This window comes from Prunus dulcis, chromosome 6, assembly GCF_902201215.1.
Source record: "Prunus dulcis chromosome 6, ALMONDv2, whole genome shotgun sequence".
NCBI lineage: Eukaryota > Viridiplantae > Streptophyta > Magnoliopsida > Rosales > Rosaceae > Prunus > Prunus dulcis.
This window is the reverse complement of record NC_047655.1, coordinates 5729446-5749793: the sequence shown is the minus strand read 5'-3', so window position 1 is coordinate 5749793 and position 20348 is coordinate 5729446. Positions and strand designations below refer to the sequence as shown.

General features: G+C 37.4%; 3 protein-coding genes, 1 long non-coding RNA gene, 2 other non-coding genes and 1 pseudogene across 8 annotated transcripts in view; 6 read left to right on the top strand and 1 right to left on the bottom strand.

Moving 5' to 3' along the window:
* The first annotated feature begins 4 nt into the window (after positions 1 to 4).
* Positions 5 to 2001, top strand: LOC117629752. The gene is made up of 2 exons (XR_004586154.1): positions 5 to 47; positions 1524 to 2001. It is a non-coding gene; the product is annotated as an uncharacterized LOC117629752 (long non-coding RNA).
* A 3909-nt stretch (positions 2002 to 5910) lies between these two features.
* On the top strand, positions 5911 to 6736 carry LOC117629745 (probable histone H2B.1). The gene has a single exon (XM_034362338.1). It carries the CDS (start codon positions 5993 to 5995, stop codon positions 6437 to 6439), a length of 447 nt encoding a protein of 148 aa, XP_034218229.1. The 5' UTR covers positions 5911 to 5992; the 3' UTR covers positions 6440 to 6736.
* Positions 6737 to 6820: 84 nt separating this feature from the next.
* LOC117629749 lies at positions 6821 to 10593 on the top strand. Its single transcript, XM_034362341.1, has 2 exons — positions 6821 to 8780; positions 8983 to 10593. Exon 2 carries the CDS (start codon positions 10031 to 10033, stop codon positions 10430 to 10432), a length of 402 nt encoding a protein of 133 aa, XP_034218232.1. The 5' UTR covers positions 6821 to 8780; positions 8983 to 10030; the 3' UTR covers positions 10433 to 10593.
* A 564-nt stretch (positions 10594 to 11157) lies between these two features.
* TRNAC-GCA lies at positions 11158 to 11229 on the top strand. The gene has a single exon. It is a non-coding gene; the product is annotated as a tRNA-Cys (tRNA).
* A 1891-nt stretch (positions 11230 to 13120) lies between these two features.
* Positions 13121 to 13194, bottom strand: TRNAV-AAC. Its single transcript has one exon. It is a non-coding gene; the product is annotated as a tRNA-Val (tRNA).
* Positions 13195 to 13258: 64 nt separating this feature from the next.
* On the top strand, positions 13259 to 17285 carry LOC117631024 (THO complex subunit 4A). Of its 2 annotated transcripts, XR_004586287.1 has the most exons (6): positions 13259 to 13601; positions 13689 to 13838; positions 14453 to 14521; positions 14609 to 14802; positions 16029 to 16664; positions 16738 to 17285. XR_004586287.1 is itself a non-coding variant. In XM_034363942.1 (5 exons), exons 1-5 carry the CDS (start codon positions 13440 to 13442, stop codon positions 16210 to 16212), a joined length of 759 nt encoding a protein of 252 aa, XP_034219833.1. In that variant the 5' UTR covers positions 13259 to 13439; the 3' UTR covers positions 16213 to 17134. The 2 variants fall into 2 exon arrangements, 1 of the variants encoding a protein (XP_034219833.1); XM_034363942.1 differs by having other exon boundaries at positions 16029 to 17134.
* A 1279-nt stretch (positions 17286 to 18564) lies between these two features.
* Positions 18565 to 20348, top strand: part of LOC117629529 — a 2027-nt pseudogene continuing 243 nt past the window's right edge. The window contains exon 1 of the transcript XR_004586114.1: positions 18565 to 20348. This exon is cut by the window's right edge and continues 243 nt beyond it. The product of XR_004586114.1 is annotated as a putative pentatricopeptide repeat-containing protein At1g12700, mitochondrial (transcript).

Here is a 20348-nt window from a genome sequence, read left to right as displayed (position 1 = left end):
GCGAAATCTGTTCATCGAAGCTCAACTCCATCATTCACCTTGAACAGGTACTGTTCATCGTCATTTTCTGACAGTTTAAGGGTTTCTCTGAAGTTGGTTTAGGGTTTATGCATTTCTATGAAATTGGTTCAGGGGTTTGTTCGAAATTGGTTGAAGGTTTAGGGGTTTCTCTGAAATTGGTTTAGGGGTTTCACTGAAATTGGTTTTGGGGTTTCTCTGAAATGATCTTAGTATGATGATTCCTTGTTTGAAATAGTGAATGGGTTTGTTCTTTGTGGACTGATGCTTGCACTGCTGTTGTTTTGTTGTTGCTATTGATGTCGTATTGTTGTTTTTTTGCTAGTGTATTGCTAATGTAGTGATGTTGTGTTGGCATTTTAGTGCTGTTGTATTTTTAGTTTATTATGGTTTTATTATGGTTTTTGTAGCAGTTATTGATTGGTATTTGGTGGCTTACTATGGGTCTTTATGACCATTGCATTTAACCTTCTTACAAGTCTAATCGGTATGTATTTTCTTTGTTGAAGATGATATCTAAAGTCTAAGACAATTAACCTGTGTATATCATTTTGAACTTGTAAACTCCCAACCATATCATACTTTTTGTTTGAGAATAATGCTTGTTAATTTGACATATTTTTTTATAACTCTGTTTACTAACTTTAGGGCTTGCATATTGGATATGGATAAGTTTTCTTTAGAACTATATGTGGTGTAATATGAGTTCTTTAAAAGTTTGCTCTTTTGTGCTTGATCATTGTCTGCTTAAAAGAAAGCGGGAAATGAGTGAAGATGGGAACCTACCACCAGCAGGTGTGGTTTAGAGAAATGGGGACATTGATTTTGCTATAAGCTAACTCTTTAAGCTTTTGCTTTTCTTGTTTGTGTATGGATACTTAGAGAACTTTGTTTATGAGGAGAACTTATAATTTTGTAATTGTACATGTCTTACAAACATTTTATACAGTTTTGATGGTTTATTTATTAATTTATCTTTGATATCGATAAAGTAGAGAATACATACAGACCTCTTATTTTGTTAAGAAAAAACTGAAAGGATGGTGCCAATTTCATTCATTTTCTTACATTTGAAAGGAGGGCCATAGTGGAGTCATTATTGTGGTTGCCACTAATTCATAGGATGTTCCATTACATTATACCTTGAAGTCAATCAATTCTTTCCCGATGTCTTCTTGTTTTTTAAAACTCTTTCTAGTCAGATAGATTTCTATCGTTAGTCTTGAATTGTTCTCAATTAGGCTTGTGCTACCGCACATTCCCATTCTAGCTGAAGCTGTCTCATGATTATCTGGTGTGTTGAGATGTGTCTTTAGATATTATATTATGCAGGAGTGGTAGAGTACTGGGTGTCTTGAGATGTGGCTTTGAGCTATTGAATTAGTAGGTCAGTTGTAAATAGCTGGGGTTTTGTTTATGCTATGTATTTTTTGTTTATTTTTCACTTAATATCCTATAATCGGCTGTTGATAAGTGCTGATTGTTTATTGCTTGTTATTGTCTAGATTGCAACGGACTGAATTTCTTCTTCAACATATCTGGGACATTGAAGGGTTTAGCAAATAAGTTTGGGTTGGCGGTGGTTGTCACCAACCAAGTGGTGGATTTTATTGGGCCACATGATAAAGTGAATGGGGTGAGGTTGGGAAACTTGGAGTCCCTGGACACATCAGGCAGACGGGTGAGTCCAGCTTTGGGACTGGCTTGGGCACATTGCATAAATTCAAGAGTGTTCTTGGCAAGACATGAGCAATCTATTGAGGTTAACATTCGTAATGCTCCTTCAACAAGTATATGTAGTCAAACACATAGGACATTTCACCTTGTATTTGCCCCACATCTGGCCTATGCATCGGCCGAATTTGTAATCAGAAAAGAAGGTATAGTCGGAGTATCACAGTAACTGTGTAATATAGGAATTCTAAGAACTTTAATGTTTTGGATCCATTTGGAATTACATTCCAGTCCCTTTAATTTCGCACTCAAATTATAATAGCAATCTGGAAGCAATACCAGTACAATAAAAGTTCAATATAATAGCAATCTGTCAGCAATACAGTATGCTGTAGCAATGCAACCCAAATTATGCAAATTTAAAAGAATTCCCATTCAACATAACACGAAACCCACCACAAATAAAAGTAGAGTTTACATGACCTACCAAAGCAACACAAATCATATTGTCTAAGATACATTGCGCAATGGAATATTGTTTTTACAAGAGAATTGCACCTTAAATTCAAAGTGGCCTCTTAATGCCGTCAACCGTAACTCCGTCAACAATGCTTTCTTACTAGAGAAAATTTGCCCAACTGTAATTTTCGGATTCCAATCACTTCGTGAAAACCCGCTGTCCAAATATGCTTCTTCATCATTTACACCGGCTGCATTGTACCGATTTTGTTCACCCATTTGACTCCAATAATGTTGACGAGTGGGTTCAGATTCTCCTCCTAAACGCATTATTGGCAACTGGGCAGCTGTGTTCAAGCAGCCCAAATTAGGAGGGGCAGAGTACACTGACACTTCATTTCTTTCAGTACCATTATCACCACCATGCATCTCCTCCACCTTGCTAAAATCAATCATATCCATAAAATCTGTCCCTACTTCACCTCCCACATCAGTGACATTTGTATTATTCCAAGTTACTTCATTGCTTTCAACAATGGCAACTGAAGAATGACCCATCCGACTACTATCTGTCGTGATATGCATACTATGAACTACATCATTTGTCAGTCCTTTATCTTCTATACTCACGAGTAAGGGAGCTAGTTTTGAAGGTGTTACCTCGGAATTGTACTTCATAAAAAAAATTGACATCATCATCGTCCTCAATCTTTATGTGCTTCCACTCATTCGAGGCCACCAAAACTGAGAATTTTAAGCAAACCTTGTCTTCCCTGCTGTTTGTATTACCAATCTGATGCACACGGTCCAACAGTTCAGCAAATTTGATGGTCCGTGGAACTATTAAGCCTTTTGAGTCACCCCCTTCGTATTTGCACATCTTCTTCGAGGTGACCCATTTTCCATTGTAGCACACGAGAATAACAATTGTCTCCATTTCTGACCATGACAAAACAACATTTCATTAACACAATATAACCACAATAACCATATAATACAATAGCAATATAACCACAATATAGCTGCAATATAGTAGCAATTTAGCAGCAATATATAAGCAATATAATGGCAATATAACAGCAATACGACTGTAAAATAAGAGGAACACAACAGCAGTACACCAGTAACACATCAGAATCACACTATACAGATCTACTACATCAAATGGAAAATCCCAAGTTTCAAGATTCACATATCCAGACCAATCTAAATGCAATTGGTACAAACCCAGATGAATGAGCATGAATATTCAACAAAACCTAACCCAAAGAAATTAAAGCCAAAACGAATTTAACACAAACCCAAACAATCAAACTATAACCCATTTCACATAATCCCACTGATATTAAGAAAATAACCATCAACACTACCTTTTCGAGGTCGGCAATCCACTAGAGCTTCAAGGTTGCAAGCAACTATTCAGAAGACATAGCTAAAGGGAGGGGTTCGCGATTCCAAACAGAGAGCAAGAGATCGAATAGGGGAGAAAGAGACATAACAAAGCTAGAGAGAGAAACAGCTGTTCTATGAGAAAGAGAACAAAGAGAGAGACATAGAGTTGTCCTAGAGAGAGAGAGAGAGCCAAGAGAGAGGGAGCCAAGATAGAGAGATCCAAGAGAGACACAGAGAGCTGTGATAGACAGATACCAAAGAGAAAGAGAGCTGTGCCAGAGAGAGAGAGCTGTGTGAGCTAAGAGAGAACAAAATTTCTGAACTTGTGAAAAATCAGCAATAAGTGGACAATAATTTTATATTTATAGGTGATAGTTGTACAAAAATTGGGAAGGGGTGGTATTTTTAGTTAAAATTATAAAATGGGTGTCATTTTAAGCTATTTCCCATTATTCTTTTCATTCTCCTAGGTTTTTTGGTTATTTAGCACAATTACAATACACTTTTTTTTTTTTTGGTTGTCTTTCCTTTTTCCCAAACTTATACACATTTTCAAATCTAATATTCATCTGAAGTTAAACACATCAATTGTATACTTGAAATTTGAAAAAAAAAAAAAAAGTATTAAATATTTCTTACTTATAATCTTATGAAGCGAAAATCACTAACTTAACAACCTCAATGATTTCAAGCACATGAAAAAGCCAACGTTACATCTACCATTCTAATTGATTGCAATGCGTGATAGAATCTTTGATTGTACAAGATTCCAATTGAAAGGGAGAGAGTGAGCCACATATGTAGCGCACAAAAACTATCTCGGTACTTAAAGACTCATACACGTATACATGATACCCATGAGTATTCTCATTTTGTAACCTTGGATTACACTTTTTTAATGTAAACATAAAAACAAGTGTCAAATTGGAGTCTACTCGGTTTGAAAATGGCACAACCGATCTTGTGCCCAACAATACTTGAATGGTTATTTTTTTCCCCCGGTAAAAAAATATAGGAACATTTCCCTTGTAACTCAAATGAAGCCTACCTTATCAAGAGAAATAAAATAAATTAACAAACAAACACCGGCTACTTTATTTCTGATGATTATAAGTTAGGAGCATGCGATGGAACACCTTTGTCTTAACTACGACAAAATGCTGAATTCACAAAAACAAGAGATCCAGGTCATGTTTTGGTGAGTGAAATTGGATTATGAAAAAGAATAGGATGACGTTGGATTGAAAATGATAACGTTAATTTAATGATGTGTTTAATAGTACACACATCATTAAGGGGTTGAATTAATTAAAATGTGCTATTATGAACTTAGTAGGATTATATATAATCTAATCCAATCCCAATATATTGGATCCTACCACATTTGGCCTAGTATGATTATATATAATTGTTTTTAGGCAACCAAACATATTATTAGGATTATAAATCTTGTCTAACTACATAACCCTATTCACCAAACGACCTTGCATGAAAATTTAATGATATTTTTTAACTTACAATTTCTATATTTTTTTCTAGAAATAAAAGTATATATTAACTCATATAAACCACGCTAGATCATAGCCTTATAAACTAATTTCCAATAAATTTAACAAAAAACAAATATAGATTAAATGCAACAAAAAGGTTAACATAAGAACAATGGGGAAACCGCCAAGATAACCACAAAACAGACTTTGGAAGAATAATATTTCCCTATTAATGTGTTGTAATTTTTTCATTTTTATATGAAAAGATGTCTTTATAGAAATAATGGGGAAACCGCCAAGAAGACCACAAAACAGGGGTCCTAATCACAAGTGAAAACGGCAAGTTGATGGGCTATATAGGTTTAATTTTGTTTTCCTTCAAAGACAACATGGGCTAGAATAGATTTAAAAAGTTGCCCAGTATAGCCTGATCGATAATTCCGCACCTGATTTGTTCCCCTTATTAAACTATGTACAATTTGTTAAAACAGGTCTTGTAATTTGGATTTCTTTTTTTGTTTGTAACTTATTATTATTATTCTTGGGTCATTTGTGGACGCACATAATGGTAATTGAAATACATATATGTATGAAAACATTACCACATAAAACTATTTTACCAGGCGAACAATAAGAACATTTCCCTCCAGCTCATCGATCCGCACCTTCTCATTTAAACCAAGCAAAACACAACACGTGCACACCCCAATGAACAAGCAAACCGGTACTTTACGCATCGATTGAAGCCGTCGATCTCCAATTTTACTCCACAAAATCCAACGGCCGTTGCTCACCATGTCACCGATCCGCACCTTTCCAACAAAAAGACGAAGAAACGACCTACTATAAATATCAGGCCTAACCCCTTCCTCCTCATCTCACAATTTGCAAGTCCTCGCAATTTCCTCTTGTCAAAGTCTACATTTCCTTCCCCGAGCCAGAAAAAGAGAAAATTGTCGATGGCGCCCAAAGCCGAGAAGAAGCCCGCCGAGAAAAAGCCAGCTGAGGAGAAGAAGTCTACGGTGGCTGAGAAAGCCCCAGCTGAGAAGAAGCCCAAGGCCGGCAAGAAGCTCCCGAAGGAAGCCGGAGCTGCCGCCGGAGATAAGAAGAAGAAGAGATCGAAGAAGAGCGTAGAGACCTACAAGATCTACATCTTCAAGGTGCTGAAGCAGGTCCACCCTGATATCGGGATCTCCAGCAAGGCCATGGGCATAATGAACAGCTTCATCAATGATATCTTCGAGAAGCTCGCTCAGGAGTCTTCCAGGCTTGCAAGGTACAACAAGAAGCCCACGATTACTTCTCGGGAGATCCAGACAGCTGTGAGACTTGTGCTTCCTGGTGAGCTCGCCAAGCACGCTGTTTCTGAGGGGACCAAGGCTGTTACCAAGTTTACTAGCTCTTGAAGAGTTGGATTTATGTGTTTTGGGTTTAGGGATGGGGGTGTGAAGAAATTAGGGTTAGGGTTTGTGGGTTTTGATGCTTTTCATGTAAGTAAGTATTGATTGTTCTGTCGTAGTCTAAATTTCTAATGGAAGTTCGTTTTTCCCAATTGCTTATCTTTATTTAAATTTACGAGTATTCTTCTTTAATTTGTATTCATAATATGAAAATGCGACATTAAATTGTGCTGTACTCTGATGTGAATGTTTGTATGTGTGATATGGGACTAATATTTTTATTCACTATGAATTTTACCCAAATTCATACCTGTTTTTGTTTTCTATGATTCTGGTGTTGGGGTTTGGTCCTTTTGATTGTTTAAATCTGGGTCTTTTGTTTGCTTGATATGGGTTGCTGTAGTTAATGGTTTTATATGTCCAACGCATGCTAGTATCCATATTTTTGCAATGACATGACTGCAAAAACACTTCAATTTTTGCAATGGGATACTGAGATCCAAAGCGATTCCCTTCATGCCGTAACATGATTCACTTCTTTTATTTGTGAGTGTAATTTACCAGAAGAGTATGTCCTTTTGCAGGGAGGGCATTGACATGTTTTGTTGGTTGCTGAGCCTGCCTGTGGAAAGTGTTGTGCAAATATCACTTTCATGTTCATATTTTTCCTGACAATGCTCTTATAGCTGAATGTGGAGAGTTTGGTTCATCAAAATTGTTCCAAAAGTACTTAAATCCTTGTCTGTTCACATATTAACTTGCAGGGTTTAGCTAAGAGTTGGGAAACTCTTATAGGGTCTCTCTTTCAGTGCTGCATCACCTCATGACTAATTTTGAGAAGCAGCGTTGTTTGGTAGTGTATTATTAGTTTATGCTACCTAATAGCATCAAGACCTTCAGTATAAGCATGCCATTGTTGTTATTCTGGCCCTGATTACTGGAACGATGGCAGCAATGGTCATCTCCTGTGTATTCACTACCGTTATTTGGTTTCTTGTATGGTGTTTTTTCATTTGCCTCTGTTTTGTTCTTTGGCTGAAGCCAAAGAGTAAAAGACTAAGTTATCCCTTCTCTTTAATATTTGGGCACATTGTTGGAATGAAGAGGATGGTGTCAATGGACCTACAAGCTGATGGTGGGAAAACTAGAAGGAAACCTCACATCTTACTGTTCTCTAACTCAAATTCCCGTATTTCAAGCTGTTGACTGAGCAATTTGGTAAAGTATTTCATCCTGGCACAGACTGTTGTTTTGTTAAGTTTCCAACTTAGTTATGTATGTTATAGTTGTAGAAAATAGTCTAATGGTCTGTTTATCTTGTGGTATGCATTCCATTTAAGTATGGACTGCGACAGGGAGGGGCATTATATGAGAGGGGGAAGGATGCCACCCATTGCCAAAAAGAAAAAGGCCACGGACAGTAGAACTAACTTTCTGCCTGGTGCATGTCTTGGACCTTCAAGTTGTCTCTGTTCTTGAAAGTTTCTTTGTGGTATTTTTTGTTGGCATTCAACGCCAAAACAGTTAGACTTGTCCCCAAGATTTATAATCTGGTCTGTAATGACTTTGAACTCTTTCACTGGAAGCCCTACTGCTCAGTCTGGTTGGTCCTCAAATACTAGAACTACTGAAATTGCAGGGTGAAGTCCCTTAAACCTACTTAGCTATTTCCATTTTCTGTCACAGAATCATTTAGTTGTTTTTATCAATCTTCAATGTAAGGAGATTCTTATGATCATGCATGTTAATCTGCATATATTGGTCCTCTTTATCTGACATTCTCATTGCTATTGGTTTTTGCTTCTTATTTTGTAATTTTTAACCCTTTGCCCATTGACTAAATAAATCTGAGTGACAAATATTGATGAGGCTTTACATTATAACAGGAGGCTCGGCACCTTGTTAGGGAATTATCTTCAGATCCTTTGACTAGGGTAAACCTGCTCATCCTCAGAAGGTTGGCACCCTTATTATTAAGGTCATTACAACAAATGGCGCACATTGGTCCAGTAATGAAAAACAAAAAGCTCCCCGGCTTTACATGTGCAAAGTGAAGGTATTTCAAGATGGGAGATTTAGGCTTGCTGACTTAACTTGGATTTTGGCACTGCAATGCTTATTGGAGTAAATAAACTTGGAATCATGCAGGATTTGTTAATTGTTGAATCTACAAATATGCTGGTCAAAACTTGCGAATGTGCTAAAATGGATGGCTGAACCTCTGATTTGCTCGTGGACGGTGTTTGGTATTGACTGTGATGAAGGAATACAAATATTTTTTCAGGGTAATGATCATATTAAGGCCATGATGAGTACAAGGACTACTCGTGGAGTTTGCCTTGTTAAGGTAAATTCATCCTTCCCTTCATGTGTAATCATAAGTTTTGTACAAACCTCTCTCTCTCTCTCTCTCTCTCTCTCTCTCAAACTTGGTGGAAAACTTGGGATTCAAAGTCTTGAAATTTGTTCATGGTAACCTTGTCTGATATCAGAAAGGATAAACATGTCCTTTTCTACTGGTTTCTAAAGTTTTAAATGAAATATTTCAGGTTGAGGTGTTTAACATGCACAACAGTGGAGTGTGAAGCTAAAGTGGCCATGTTGAATGCTCCCTCATTCTTCACCTCTTATATTCATTTGAGTCAGATTTTCACAAACTGAGAAAAATAAAATGGTCTGGAGACTAGAGAAGGAGATCTACTTAATAATTGTGGACAGTTTGCAGGAGGGTGCAGACGGCCATTCCGGTGTCTTGTTACATGTAATCATGCAAGTTGCTACTTGCCAAGAACGGTGAGCTTGGACATTCCACAGACGACCAATTTATAGTTCACATAACTGCAAGGACATCTTCCTGGCTGCATCTGAGTTCACTTCCATTGCTGCAACATGGGTTTGATGGTAATGGCATCACATCCTGAGCAGCGATATGATATATGCACGGTCCCAGAAGTTCCCGGGGGTCACCTTCCTGATGCAGCAGTTATAGGCTTGGCAAGTTGAAAGTGGTATGTAATTGTTCGTAGGCTATAACCAAGCTTATTTGGAATCTTGGTTTGTAATCAACAACTGAAAATAGTGGTCGATTGTTTTCCAATATTTCTTGCTAAGAGACCAATTTGATTGCCTCAGCTTTGCTTTACATGCCTTTTGGTTTTCCACTATTTCTTGGTCTCAAAGAGATGAACTTCCCTTTGAAGATCCATTGGATTGCCAACTACAGCCACATTCCATGATTTGGTTTTCAGAATTCATCTTCAACCGCCTACACTACCTGAGTTTCTCCATCCTAGACTTGACAGTGGAACTTGGACTGGTTCATCAAATAAATTTGAATATTCATTAATTGACCTTTTTTTGTGGTGGATGAAAGTTTAATTAATTATTACAGAAGAAAATCGTGAGAGCCTCTAAGGCGCGAACGATGCAACTGAACCAACAACCAAGGGACAAATTTGTAATAACAATAAAAAAACCATGAAAAATTGAAAATGATCAGCAACACTCAACGTGCTTCCACCCCCTTATCTTCCGTCCCATAAATGTTGTTAACACCCTGAACCCACCTTCCTCCACAAACCTCCACAACTTCGTGACATGTCTCTCCCGTTCCTCCGCTCACTTCTCCGAGCCCTCACGTCCAGGTGGCCGGTTTTTCTCTATGCAGCCACCTGGACTCTTTTTCTGACGGTGACAGTGGCCGTGGCTTCTTTCTCTCCTGAGATTGCGTTCGTCACGGCCATATCTCCCTCCTCGCCTTTCTCCAAGTCTTGTGCCGGAGAGGGGTTTGTTAGAATACCCTTGGATTATCCAAGAGAGGCAATGTGCTTCCCGACTAACGTGGTTCGGAGGTCCAACTTGGATTTCTTTGTGCCTACGGTGTTTGCTGCTTTGATTGTGGCGGGTTCGGCTTTTGTGGTGCGGTCCTTAGCCTTGTGGGAGGGGACACAGAGACGCAGAGAGGTTGATGATGGCTTGATGTTGTTCTCTAGAAACTAATATAAAGTTCCATGTAATTCTTTTTTAGATGCTTCAATAGCTCAATGGTTTTACTTATTTATTTTCTTGGATTACATTTCAGATTATATCCATGGTTAACTTGTTAAGTTTATGGCGAATTTTAGTAGAATATTAGGCATCCCTTCTTTATTTTGATTTGTTTTGGCTGTGTTGAATGTTTGAATGTTTCTGGTAGCCTCCTAAGATTTGGCCACCGGTAGCTCTCACTAGCTAATTAATCCGCAGTTTTTGGTAAGGTTGAAAGACCATGTCATGCAATATTATGCAAACAATGGAAACATCATCAGTTTCTAAATGGATATTTTAGAATCTAACCATGATTAACTGGAATTTAAAAACGCACATGGGTTGGCATCACATTAGAAAATGGGTCATACTCTACCCCTCCCCCTATAAGTGCACTCAGGTTCGATTCACATAGAAGACAATCTTGAGACAACCCAATATAATACTCTCCTCTCCCTCCCAAGCGAATGACAAAAAACATAAAAACAAAAAACAAAAAACAGGAATTTAAAAATCAGTAAAAAAATGCCAACCATAGCTGTAAAAAACCAAAACAGGATACGCTTATTTTTCTGTCACTATGGGTAGGCCTTATAATAAGTAAAACTATTCAGGCCCAATTAAAGGGCTAATATACACCCAAAAAAGAAAAGAAATCTTGAATAAATACCTGGCGCCAGGAAAGTTAACAAGCAAATGGGTCCATAGCTCAGTGGTAGAGCATTTGACTGCAGATCAAGAGGTCACCGGTTCGAACCCGGTTGGGCCCTTATATATTTGTATTATTTTTTACAATTGATGATTTTTTGTTTTTGTTCCAATCCTTTCCTATGTCATATCAACTCAATCAGCTATCCCATGGACATGACACATGTCCTCGGATAAAATCATTTCACTTATTAATAGGAAGTGGATTTGTTGAATAAAACACAAACAAGTGAATTCCTTTTATTTTATTTCTCATATATTTATATTTCAACAATTTGCCAAGCATCAAAAAATGTGCAGCCAATACTTATCTTGTGAAATACAGTCAACCTAATGATTATATTTATCCGATAAAGGAATATCTTATGCCAATCAACTATATAAAGGAATATCTTGTGCCAATCAACTATATAAAGGTCGGATGAAAAATTATCACCATGTCTAATTCCAAACTATTGGAATACTTTAGTAGGAATTTTACAATTTTTTTTTTGGGGTCAATTGATGTCAGAAACTCTTTTGGTTATCTAAACACATTTTAAACATTTCTTTACGAAAAAAACAAAAACAAAGAAATATTCACATTTTAAAAAGCAATCACAAACAATTTCTTTAGTTCACTCAGAGAGTTGACTTTGTCTTGTTTTACTCTTTTTGAGACTGATTTTCCACTTTGGTATATATGGAAAGAAGAGTGCTAGTCTTAACAAAATGTCCCAAAATAACAAAGTGTCTCTTCAAATTCACGCTGATATTTTGGTTTTGTTTTTAGTTTTTAGTTTGTAGCCTTTTATGGTGTGTGCGATACTTTTTTTCTTTCGTCTAAGGTTTTTCTCACTAGGTTTTTTTAGGCAAAATTTTGATGAGGCAACGTTTGTCCCATTGAGTCTGTAACCTTGGATAGTTAAATGACATTGTACTATTTCAACAACAACAAAAAAATATCATAAAATGCCGTATTTTGTTATAATAATGAATCTCAACCAAGTAAATGTATGGTGCCATTGAGCACATGAACACAATGTATAAAAGATTAAGTGAGAGCAATAGCAGATCCATAATTTTTTTCTCTGTGTGGGCCAAAAATACAACACACAACTTACTTCGGAAGAGTTTTTGTCGTCTTGGAGTTTCATGGTCTTTAGATATAGAGGGCAAGGAGAAAAACGGAAGGGGAAAGAGAGAGAAGAAAGAAGGAAGAAAAGCTTCAGGGCTTCGAGAGAAGTGATGTGCTTCTCATTGAAAAGAAAATTATTTCATTTGTTGGTGGGAGGGAAAGAGAAAGAAGAGAAAAGGGAAGAGAAAGTTCGAAGTGGACATTTAATGTTGCTGAGGGGGTAAAACTAGAAAATACAAAAGTTGAGTGTTGTTTTAAGTTTTTTAAGAAATGGGTCCGCCTTTGAGTGAGGGCATGACATGGAGTTTTAATGCACGTCTCAATTTACCATTTCATCAAATTGAAGATTAATCTCAACGTTAATTTTTATTATTATTACTATTTTAATGCTTATAGGCCACAAGGTATCTGTGGCTTACAATTTTAACTTGTTCTAATAAAATGTATATAAAGGTTGGATGAAAAGTTTTCTCATGTCTAACTTTAAACTAATTGTGGTTTGGGAATGCTTTAACATAACTTATAAATTTTTCTATTGAAGAACGGAGTTATAAATGTTTTTGGTTACTTGAAAGTGCTTTTATATTTTCTCATCAAACCAAATATATATTCAATTTTTTATAAAATATATAAGCGATATTGAAAGAGGGGATCTATATTCAATTTCTAATGCAGCTTTTTGGAGTATATTTTTATTCGTTTTGGAAAACAATTGTAACCTAAAAGCCAAAGGGTGAAGAAGACAAAACCAAGCAAGTATTTGAGGTACATAAAAAACTGTAACACAGATGAATAGTGGAAAATTTGAGAAAAGAAAAAGAAAACTTAAAAACAGATGGCGTCGCCCGGACTCGAACCGGAGACCTTCAGTGTGTTAGACTGACGTGATAACCAACTACACCACGACACCTGGACGCCCCATTTGTGCGTTTTAATTAATAAAATATTTAATTTAAAACACCCCCAATATAAACCGCAAGCCTCCAAACACTGTTTTCTCTCTCTTACCTCTCTCATCGCCTTTGGTTTCTCTCTTACTCGCGTACCCTACCCTTTGAAACTTCTAAACTTTCAACATTTCTCTCCACCTCCGCTAGAAAACCCTAACCCACTTTCTCTCTCCTAGGGTTTCGTTTCTCTCTCTAGTCAAACAAGATGCAGGACCCTCTAAACATGTCCCTCGACGACCTCATCAAGACCAGCAAGAAATCCGGATCGGGCAACGCTCGAGGCCGTGGCCGGGCCTCAGGACCCGGACCCGCCCGCCGGTTGCCCAATCGTGCCGCCAATCGTACGACGCCGTATGCGGCGGCCAAGGTAGAAGCAAATCTCTCTGGCTTTGGCTCTGATCTATCTTCTCAAGTTGAAGTTGAATTAAACTAATAATAAATTTTGGGGATTTAGGCGCCGGAGACCGCGTGGCAACACGACCTGTATACGGATCAGGGGGCGGCGGCGTTCCCGGCTCAAGCTGGAAGAGCCTCGGCCATTGAAACTGGAACCAAGCTCTACATCTCCAATCTCGATTATGGCGTTTCCAACGAGGACATTAAGGTAATTTTCTCTTTTCTGTATTGAAATAACTTGAAGCTTTGTACTTTTTAAGCTTCTGTAATTTAGCTATCTCACAATTCTTATTTATAGCTGGATCTGTTTTCTAACAAAGTGATTTCTTTCGATGATTTGTGATTTATCATAATTGGGTTTCTTTTTTCCGTAGACTGTGGATTGCTTTTGAAACTAAGGGTTTGGATTTGGATTCTTGTTTTAAATTTTTCATCAGACTTTATAAACATTAAATCTTTTATGCTAACCAAATCAAATACTTGCAACAAACTTGAAACTCCCTTTTTATGCCTTCGTTCAACAATTGAGGCAAACAATTTGAACTAAGAAGGCAAACCCAAATCTTTCCTTTGAATACATATATTCAAAGTGAAATTTTTTTTCACTATTACATTAGTTCCTTTTTGTTCTGTTGTATTAAGATGTTTTTATTTAATCTTATATTGTAATTTGATTGGGTTTTTGTTTACAAGTTTAATTGATTCAATTAGAGTATGAGTAATTTTTTTTAATTGGCCCTGGGCTTTTTGGGAAATATGAGCAGTTCAGAAATATTGCATTTTACAATTTCGAATTTTCTAAAGTCAACTCACTATGTGCAGGAACTGTTTTCAGAGGTTGGTGACCTGAAGCGATATGGAGTACATTATGACCGAAGTGGGAGATCGAAGGTATCTTGTCAAGTTTCGCATAAATTGGTCCTTCTGGAGAATTCTTTGTGTTCTGCTGTAGTTTAGAACAAAAATTATTTTTCTTAGGGAACGGCAGAAGTAGTCTTCTCACGACGACCAGATGCTGTTGCCGCGGTTAAAAGATACAACAATGTTCAGCTTGATGGGAAACCAATGAAGATAGAGATTGTAGGAACGAACATTTCGACACCTGGCGGACCTCCTACTTTGCCCCCTGCTGCTAATGGCAACTTTGGAAATTCGAATGGAGTTCCTAGGGGGTATGTCTTTGTACCCTACTTCTTGGTTTAGAATTTTCTTTCCATGGTCTGTGTGCGTATCCATGTTTCCCTTTCTTGTGAATTTCTATGAGTTATGTGTTTTTTATGCGGAATGTTGTGACAATGTCACAAGTCTACTGTGTCTGCAAATCATTATGTGGACTACTTTACTATGTTTTCTAGAGCGTGAAATAATGTCTCTAGAAGAATTCATATATATATATATATATTTATGTGGAATGTTGTGACAGTGTCACAAGTCTACTGTGTCTGCAAATCATTATGTGGACTACTTTACTATGTTTTCTAGAGCGTGAAATAATGTCTCGAGAAGAATTCATATATATATATATATATACATATATTTATATAATGATATCGTGGATGGTAGTTGTCAAATAACCTGTGACCTGACAATGAATTTTCTGTTAAATGCCTGAATGGATTAAGGGGTTCTTTAAATTTTGATTGCTACGAGAAGCTCTTGTATCCAGAGATGAATGCCTCTGATTTGAGGCATTATATCTTTAGTTTTTACAATGACGAGTCCTGTTTCTGATCTTAAGATTCCGTAACAGCTTACTTTCTACATCTTGGCTTGTGTCAAAAGTTTCAACAATGGTTTTTTTCCTTTGGTAATAACTAATCTTTCTAGCCAAGAATTGACAGGGATACGAGAGCACTAAGGCCCAAGCATTGATTTGGCATATGCTGGATGATGTTGGGCCTATTGGGACCTTGCATGATTGGATTGGGTCTATTAGGAGCTATTTTATGGTCTATACTGGAGCAACCTTAGAGTTTCTATGCTTTTATTGTAATGGGAAAACCTAGACTCGCAGTCTTGATTATCACTTTGCTTGTAGTCTCTTATTATAGTGGATAAAGCTAGAAGCAATAAGATTTTAATATTATTATTATTGAGGGGGCTGAAAGTCATGGAAGTTTGTCTGTGCTCATTACATAACTCTATGCAGGCTTTCATTTACTTGTTGATACTTGTATATGTACGAGGCTGAAACTGGTGTTGCTTCATAATTCAGTTACTGCTGCAAACATAGCTGATGTTTTGTTGTGCCTCATACATGCGTATGAGGCATGAGATGTAGCAGTCAGGAAGACTGAACCTGTATTGTTGTTGGATGTGGCATACTCATTATCTAATCTGTGCTACATATTAATTAATCAGAGTCCTGAATTTTGTATTTTTTGTGGTTGTTAAGCAGTGGACAGAGTAGGGGTGGTGCATTTGGACGTATACGTGGCGGGGGTGGCCGTGGTCCTAGAAGGGGGGGCCGTGGACGTGGAAGTGGTAATGGAGGTGGAAGAGGCCGTGGTGGTGAAAAGGTATCTGCTGAAGATCTTGATGCCGAGCTGGAGAAGTACCATGCAGAAGCAATGCAAGAGTAAAACGCTAGCAGTTGTGTTTTAGTGTTGGCTTTATTACATCTTCTGTGGCCCATTAGGGGGCTTGGTGATTTGACAACCTCATCTATTTTGTGTATTTCTATCGAAGTCCTACTTTCTAGAGATAGAAATTAAGCGTAGAAAGAACTTATAGAATCTTGCTTATGGAGTTTGGGATCTTATTATGTTTATTTGAACATGGGTATGAAATATGTGGGTTAATGGACAGTTTCAGTGCTTTAACTGAACTCCCACTCTTGGACCGTTAGCTTCTTCAATCCCTTTTTGTACATTCAACAAGTTGGGGTATGGAATTGGGAAGCTTATCTCTCTGTTTCTCCACACGCAAAGACAAAACTGGCTGCAAGGTGTGAAAGGATTGAGCCTTAAAGAAATCCCACACTGCTGCAATGTGTTTGGTTCTACTGCATGTAAAGTGGCGTACTTCACATGAGGTAGATATCTCTGTTTTCCTTGGCATTGAAGTCTTGTTAACTATTTAAGTTTTGCCCTTTGTGTTTGGTGCAGTTGATTTAGCTGGTTAGATTTCCAGCTATTTTATGGTAGCTTTCTCTAATATCCTGCCCCAGAAAATGATAGTTTCCATGTTTATTTGGCATCGATCCTGACATTATGTGTTAAGAGAAATTGTGTGGACTAAACAACCACCGGTTCTACATGTAGAATCGGGTAACAGGAGTCACAATGATGATGTTCAGAGATATGCGTTGCCTTCGGGCTTCATAATCCCTGGGGGAGTTCCAGATATGCCTGCTTTTTGACAGTCTATTCGCTAAAGACAGCGGGGTGACTGTTAATACTGAATGTATTGTTGGGTAAGAGTGAGTGAGTTGCTGTTTGATTGTGAATTTCCCATCTGTTGGCTAGATTGCAATGGTATGAGTGGTTGAATTCTTCTCGAGCACTTTTTCGTTGATCATTGGAGCATGAATCAGGTTCTATCTTTGCATGGTTGGAGTTCATGTCCAATATAGAATACCATTGATTTTCCCCCATCCTAGCGACTGGAATAACCTTGTGAGTTTTGAAATTAGTTTTCTTAAATTTTCCCTTGATTTGTTTTTGTAAAGTTAATTGAAATTCCAACAGTAGCTTGACACGCATATCTTGTGATAATTTTGACCAGGGAATTATAGATATTCAACCAGTATTGCTTGCTTTTGCTGTTTGATTCGTTTCGATCTCGATAATTGACTGAAAATGGATTCCTACGAAAAGTGAGTGGAAGAGAAGCGCAGATAATAAAGAATCTACTATATTTATAAAAAAAAAACACAATTTATCCTCGATTTTAAATTTAACGCAAGGGTGGGATTGTTTTATTCTCACTTTTTAGGAACTTTTTTCTTTTTGGTGTTTCATGGGAGGCCAATGCCTTTAAGACACAAGCTTGCTATTACTAGCCTTGCACTCTTTTACCCAAAAAAACTAGTCTTGTACTCTTGGTCTATCAAAGAACTCTTATCTTTTCGGAGACTTAATAATCGATAAAAGTTCTTTATCTTTTTTTTTTTTAAAATGAGTACAGCCGTGCGGCTATACTTCATGTGTTAAATTTTTTTAAAAATACGTGTTTACACGTGGCCCCTAAGGTCGGGGGCCCTCTTTTCTATATTAAAAAATAGTATTGCAGTACGGCCATACTATTTTCAATGTAGAATATAGTATAGCCGTACGGCTATACATGATTTTTTTTTCTAATTTTTTTTTTTAAAAATAGAGTAGCAGGGAAGTGTTATTGGTTTTTTTTTTTTAAAATAAAAAATAAAAAAATTATTTTTAATAAATAGTATAAACTAGAGGCTATAGTCTTTTCAATATGTATAGTTGGACGGCTATACTATTTTGACACATGGCAAAATGGGCGCTACCCGCTATGCGGGTCCTGTTTTTTTTATGTTTTATAAATAATATAACGGAGCGGCTATACGTGGATATTTTTATAATAAAATAGTATAGCCGCCCGGTTATACTACGGTTCCCTCTCACACACAATATAAAATACAAAGCCAAAAGCTAGAAACAAACCCTAAATCCTTAACCAATAAGATAGTCATTTACATCCTAAATTAGCAAGGAAATTCAAATGCCTCCCCAAATTGTACTCGTTCATTAAATTGTAAATACGGAAATTATCGAAAGAGAAAAGAAATACACACTGAACACTGAAGAAAATTTGGAAAAGAACTAACTGATATATTCAATAATGAAAAAAAAGAAAGAAGGGGGGCATGGTAAAAGTTTGCTTGTAAACTAGGGATTCTCCTATTTATATTCAATAACTGTTAAAATAAATCTTAACACTAAACGATGAGGTACGGAACTTTTTATCCAAGTTTAGAAAAAGGAAAGTTTTGGTGGAATTCATGATAACACGGACTTGAGCTTTCTCGAGGAAACCAGTTGGAGGGAGGTTTGAGCGCCCTTTTACTCAGAGATGCTGAAGATGATGATACGGACTACAACTGCTGCTTCTTCTTCTTCTTGTTATTGCTGGAGCAGCAGAGGTATGAATTGTCTTCACTCTAACTCCACTTTTCTCGTTTTCGTCAACAATTACTTTGCTTTCTTTCACTCTCAACCTTCGAAACCGATCAGATCTACAAGAACCCAACTAGAGCAGCCAAAAAGAGACTTACCCAAAATCACAAATGTTGAGGATGCTTTCAATGTGTTCGATAGAATGCTTCAAATGCGCCCTCTGCCTTCTGTTGTCCGTTTCAATAAAATCTTAGGTCAAGTTGCAAAATTGAAACATTACTCGGCCGTCATCTCATTGTATAACCAAATGGGTGTGTCGAGGATTGGACATGATGTTTATACCCTAACCATACTCATAAATTGTTATTGTCATCTAAACCAAATGGGGTTTAGTTTATCTGTATTGGGGAAATTCTTCAAACTTGGTCTTGAACCAGATGTCTTTACCTTCACCACTCTAATCAACGGCTTTCTTCTCGAGAATAGAGTGGCGGAGGCAGCAGGAATTTTCAACAAAATGATTGCGGGAGGTAATCTTCAGCCTGATGTGGTTACTTATGGCACACTAGTAAAGGGCTTTTGCATGAAAGGTAACAACAGTGCTGCTATTCAGTTGCTTAGGAAGATGGAGGAAGGAGCTTGCAAGCCTGACCTAGTTGTCTATAACACAATCATCGACAGTCTTTGTAAGGATAAACTAGTTGATGATGCACTGAACCTCTTCTCAGAAATGATGAGCAAGGGTATTGCCCCAAATGTCATTACCTATACATCCTTGATTCATGGAGTTTGCAAATTAGGCGAGTGGAAAGAAGCTACAAGGTTGTTGAATGAAATGGTGAGTAAAAACATCTTTCCAGATGTGTGCACATTCACTGTCTTGGTAGACACACTTTGTAAGGAGGGGATGGTTGGGGAAGCAGAAGGCGTGGTCGAAATGATGATTGAAAGGGATATTCAACCTAATACTGTTACGTACAATTCACTTATGGATGGTTTCTGTTTGCGAGGAGAAATGAGCAAGGCTAGAAAAGTTTTTAAACTAATGCTTAGCAAGGGATCGATGGTTGATGCTATTTGTTATAGCACATTGATAAATGGATATTGTAGGCACCAAATGATGGATGAGGCCATGATGCTACTTCGGGAAATGTCTCATAAGGGACTGATTCCAGATATCATTACTTATAACACTCTTGTGGATGGTTGTTGCAAAGTGGGGAAATTAGGTGTTGCACAAAAGTTGTTCTCTGAGATGCAAGCTTGTGGCCAACTTCCAAATGTTCAAACTTATGCTATTCTACTGGATGGCCTGTGTAAAAACCAACAACTTTCTACAGCAATCCAACTGTTTAAAGAGATGGAAGGCAAGAAGTTGGATGTAGATATTGTGATTTACACTATTCTTATTAAAGGTTTGTGCGTAGCTGAAAAAATTGAATCTGCAAGGGAACTCTTTTGTGGTTTATCATCCAGAGGGCTTCAACCGGATGTAAGGACATATACCATAATGATTAATGGACTCTGTATTGGGGGCCGAACAAGTGAAGCAGAAAAGCTGCTTTTCGAAATGGAAGAGAAAGGTTGTTCTCCAAATGGTTGGACCTACAACGTAATTATTCGAGGGTATATCAATA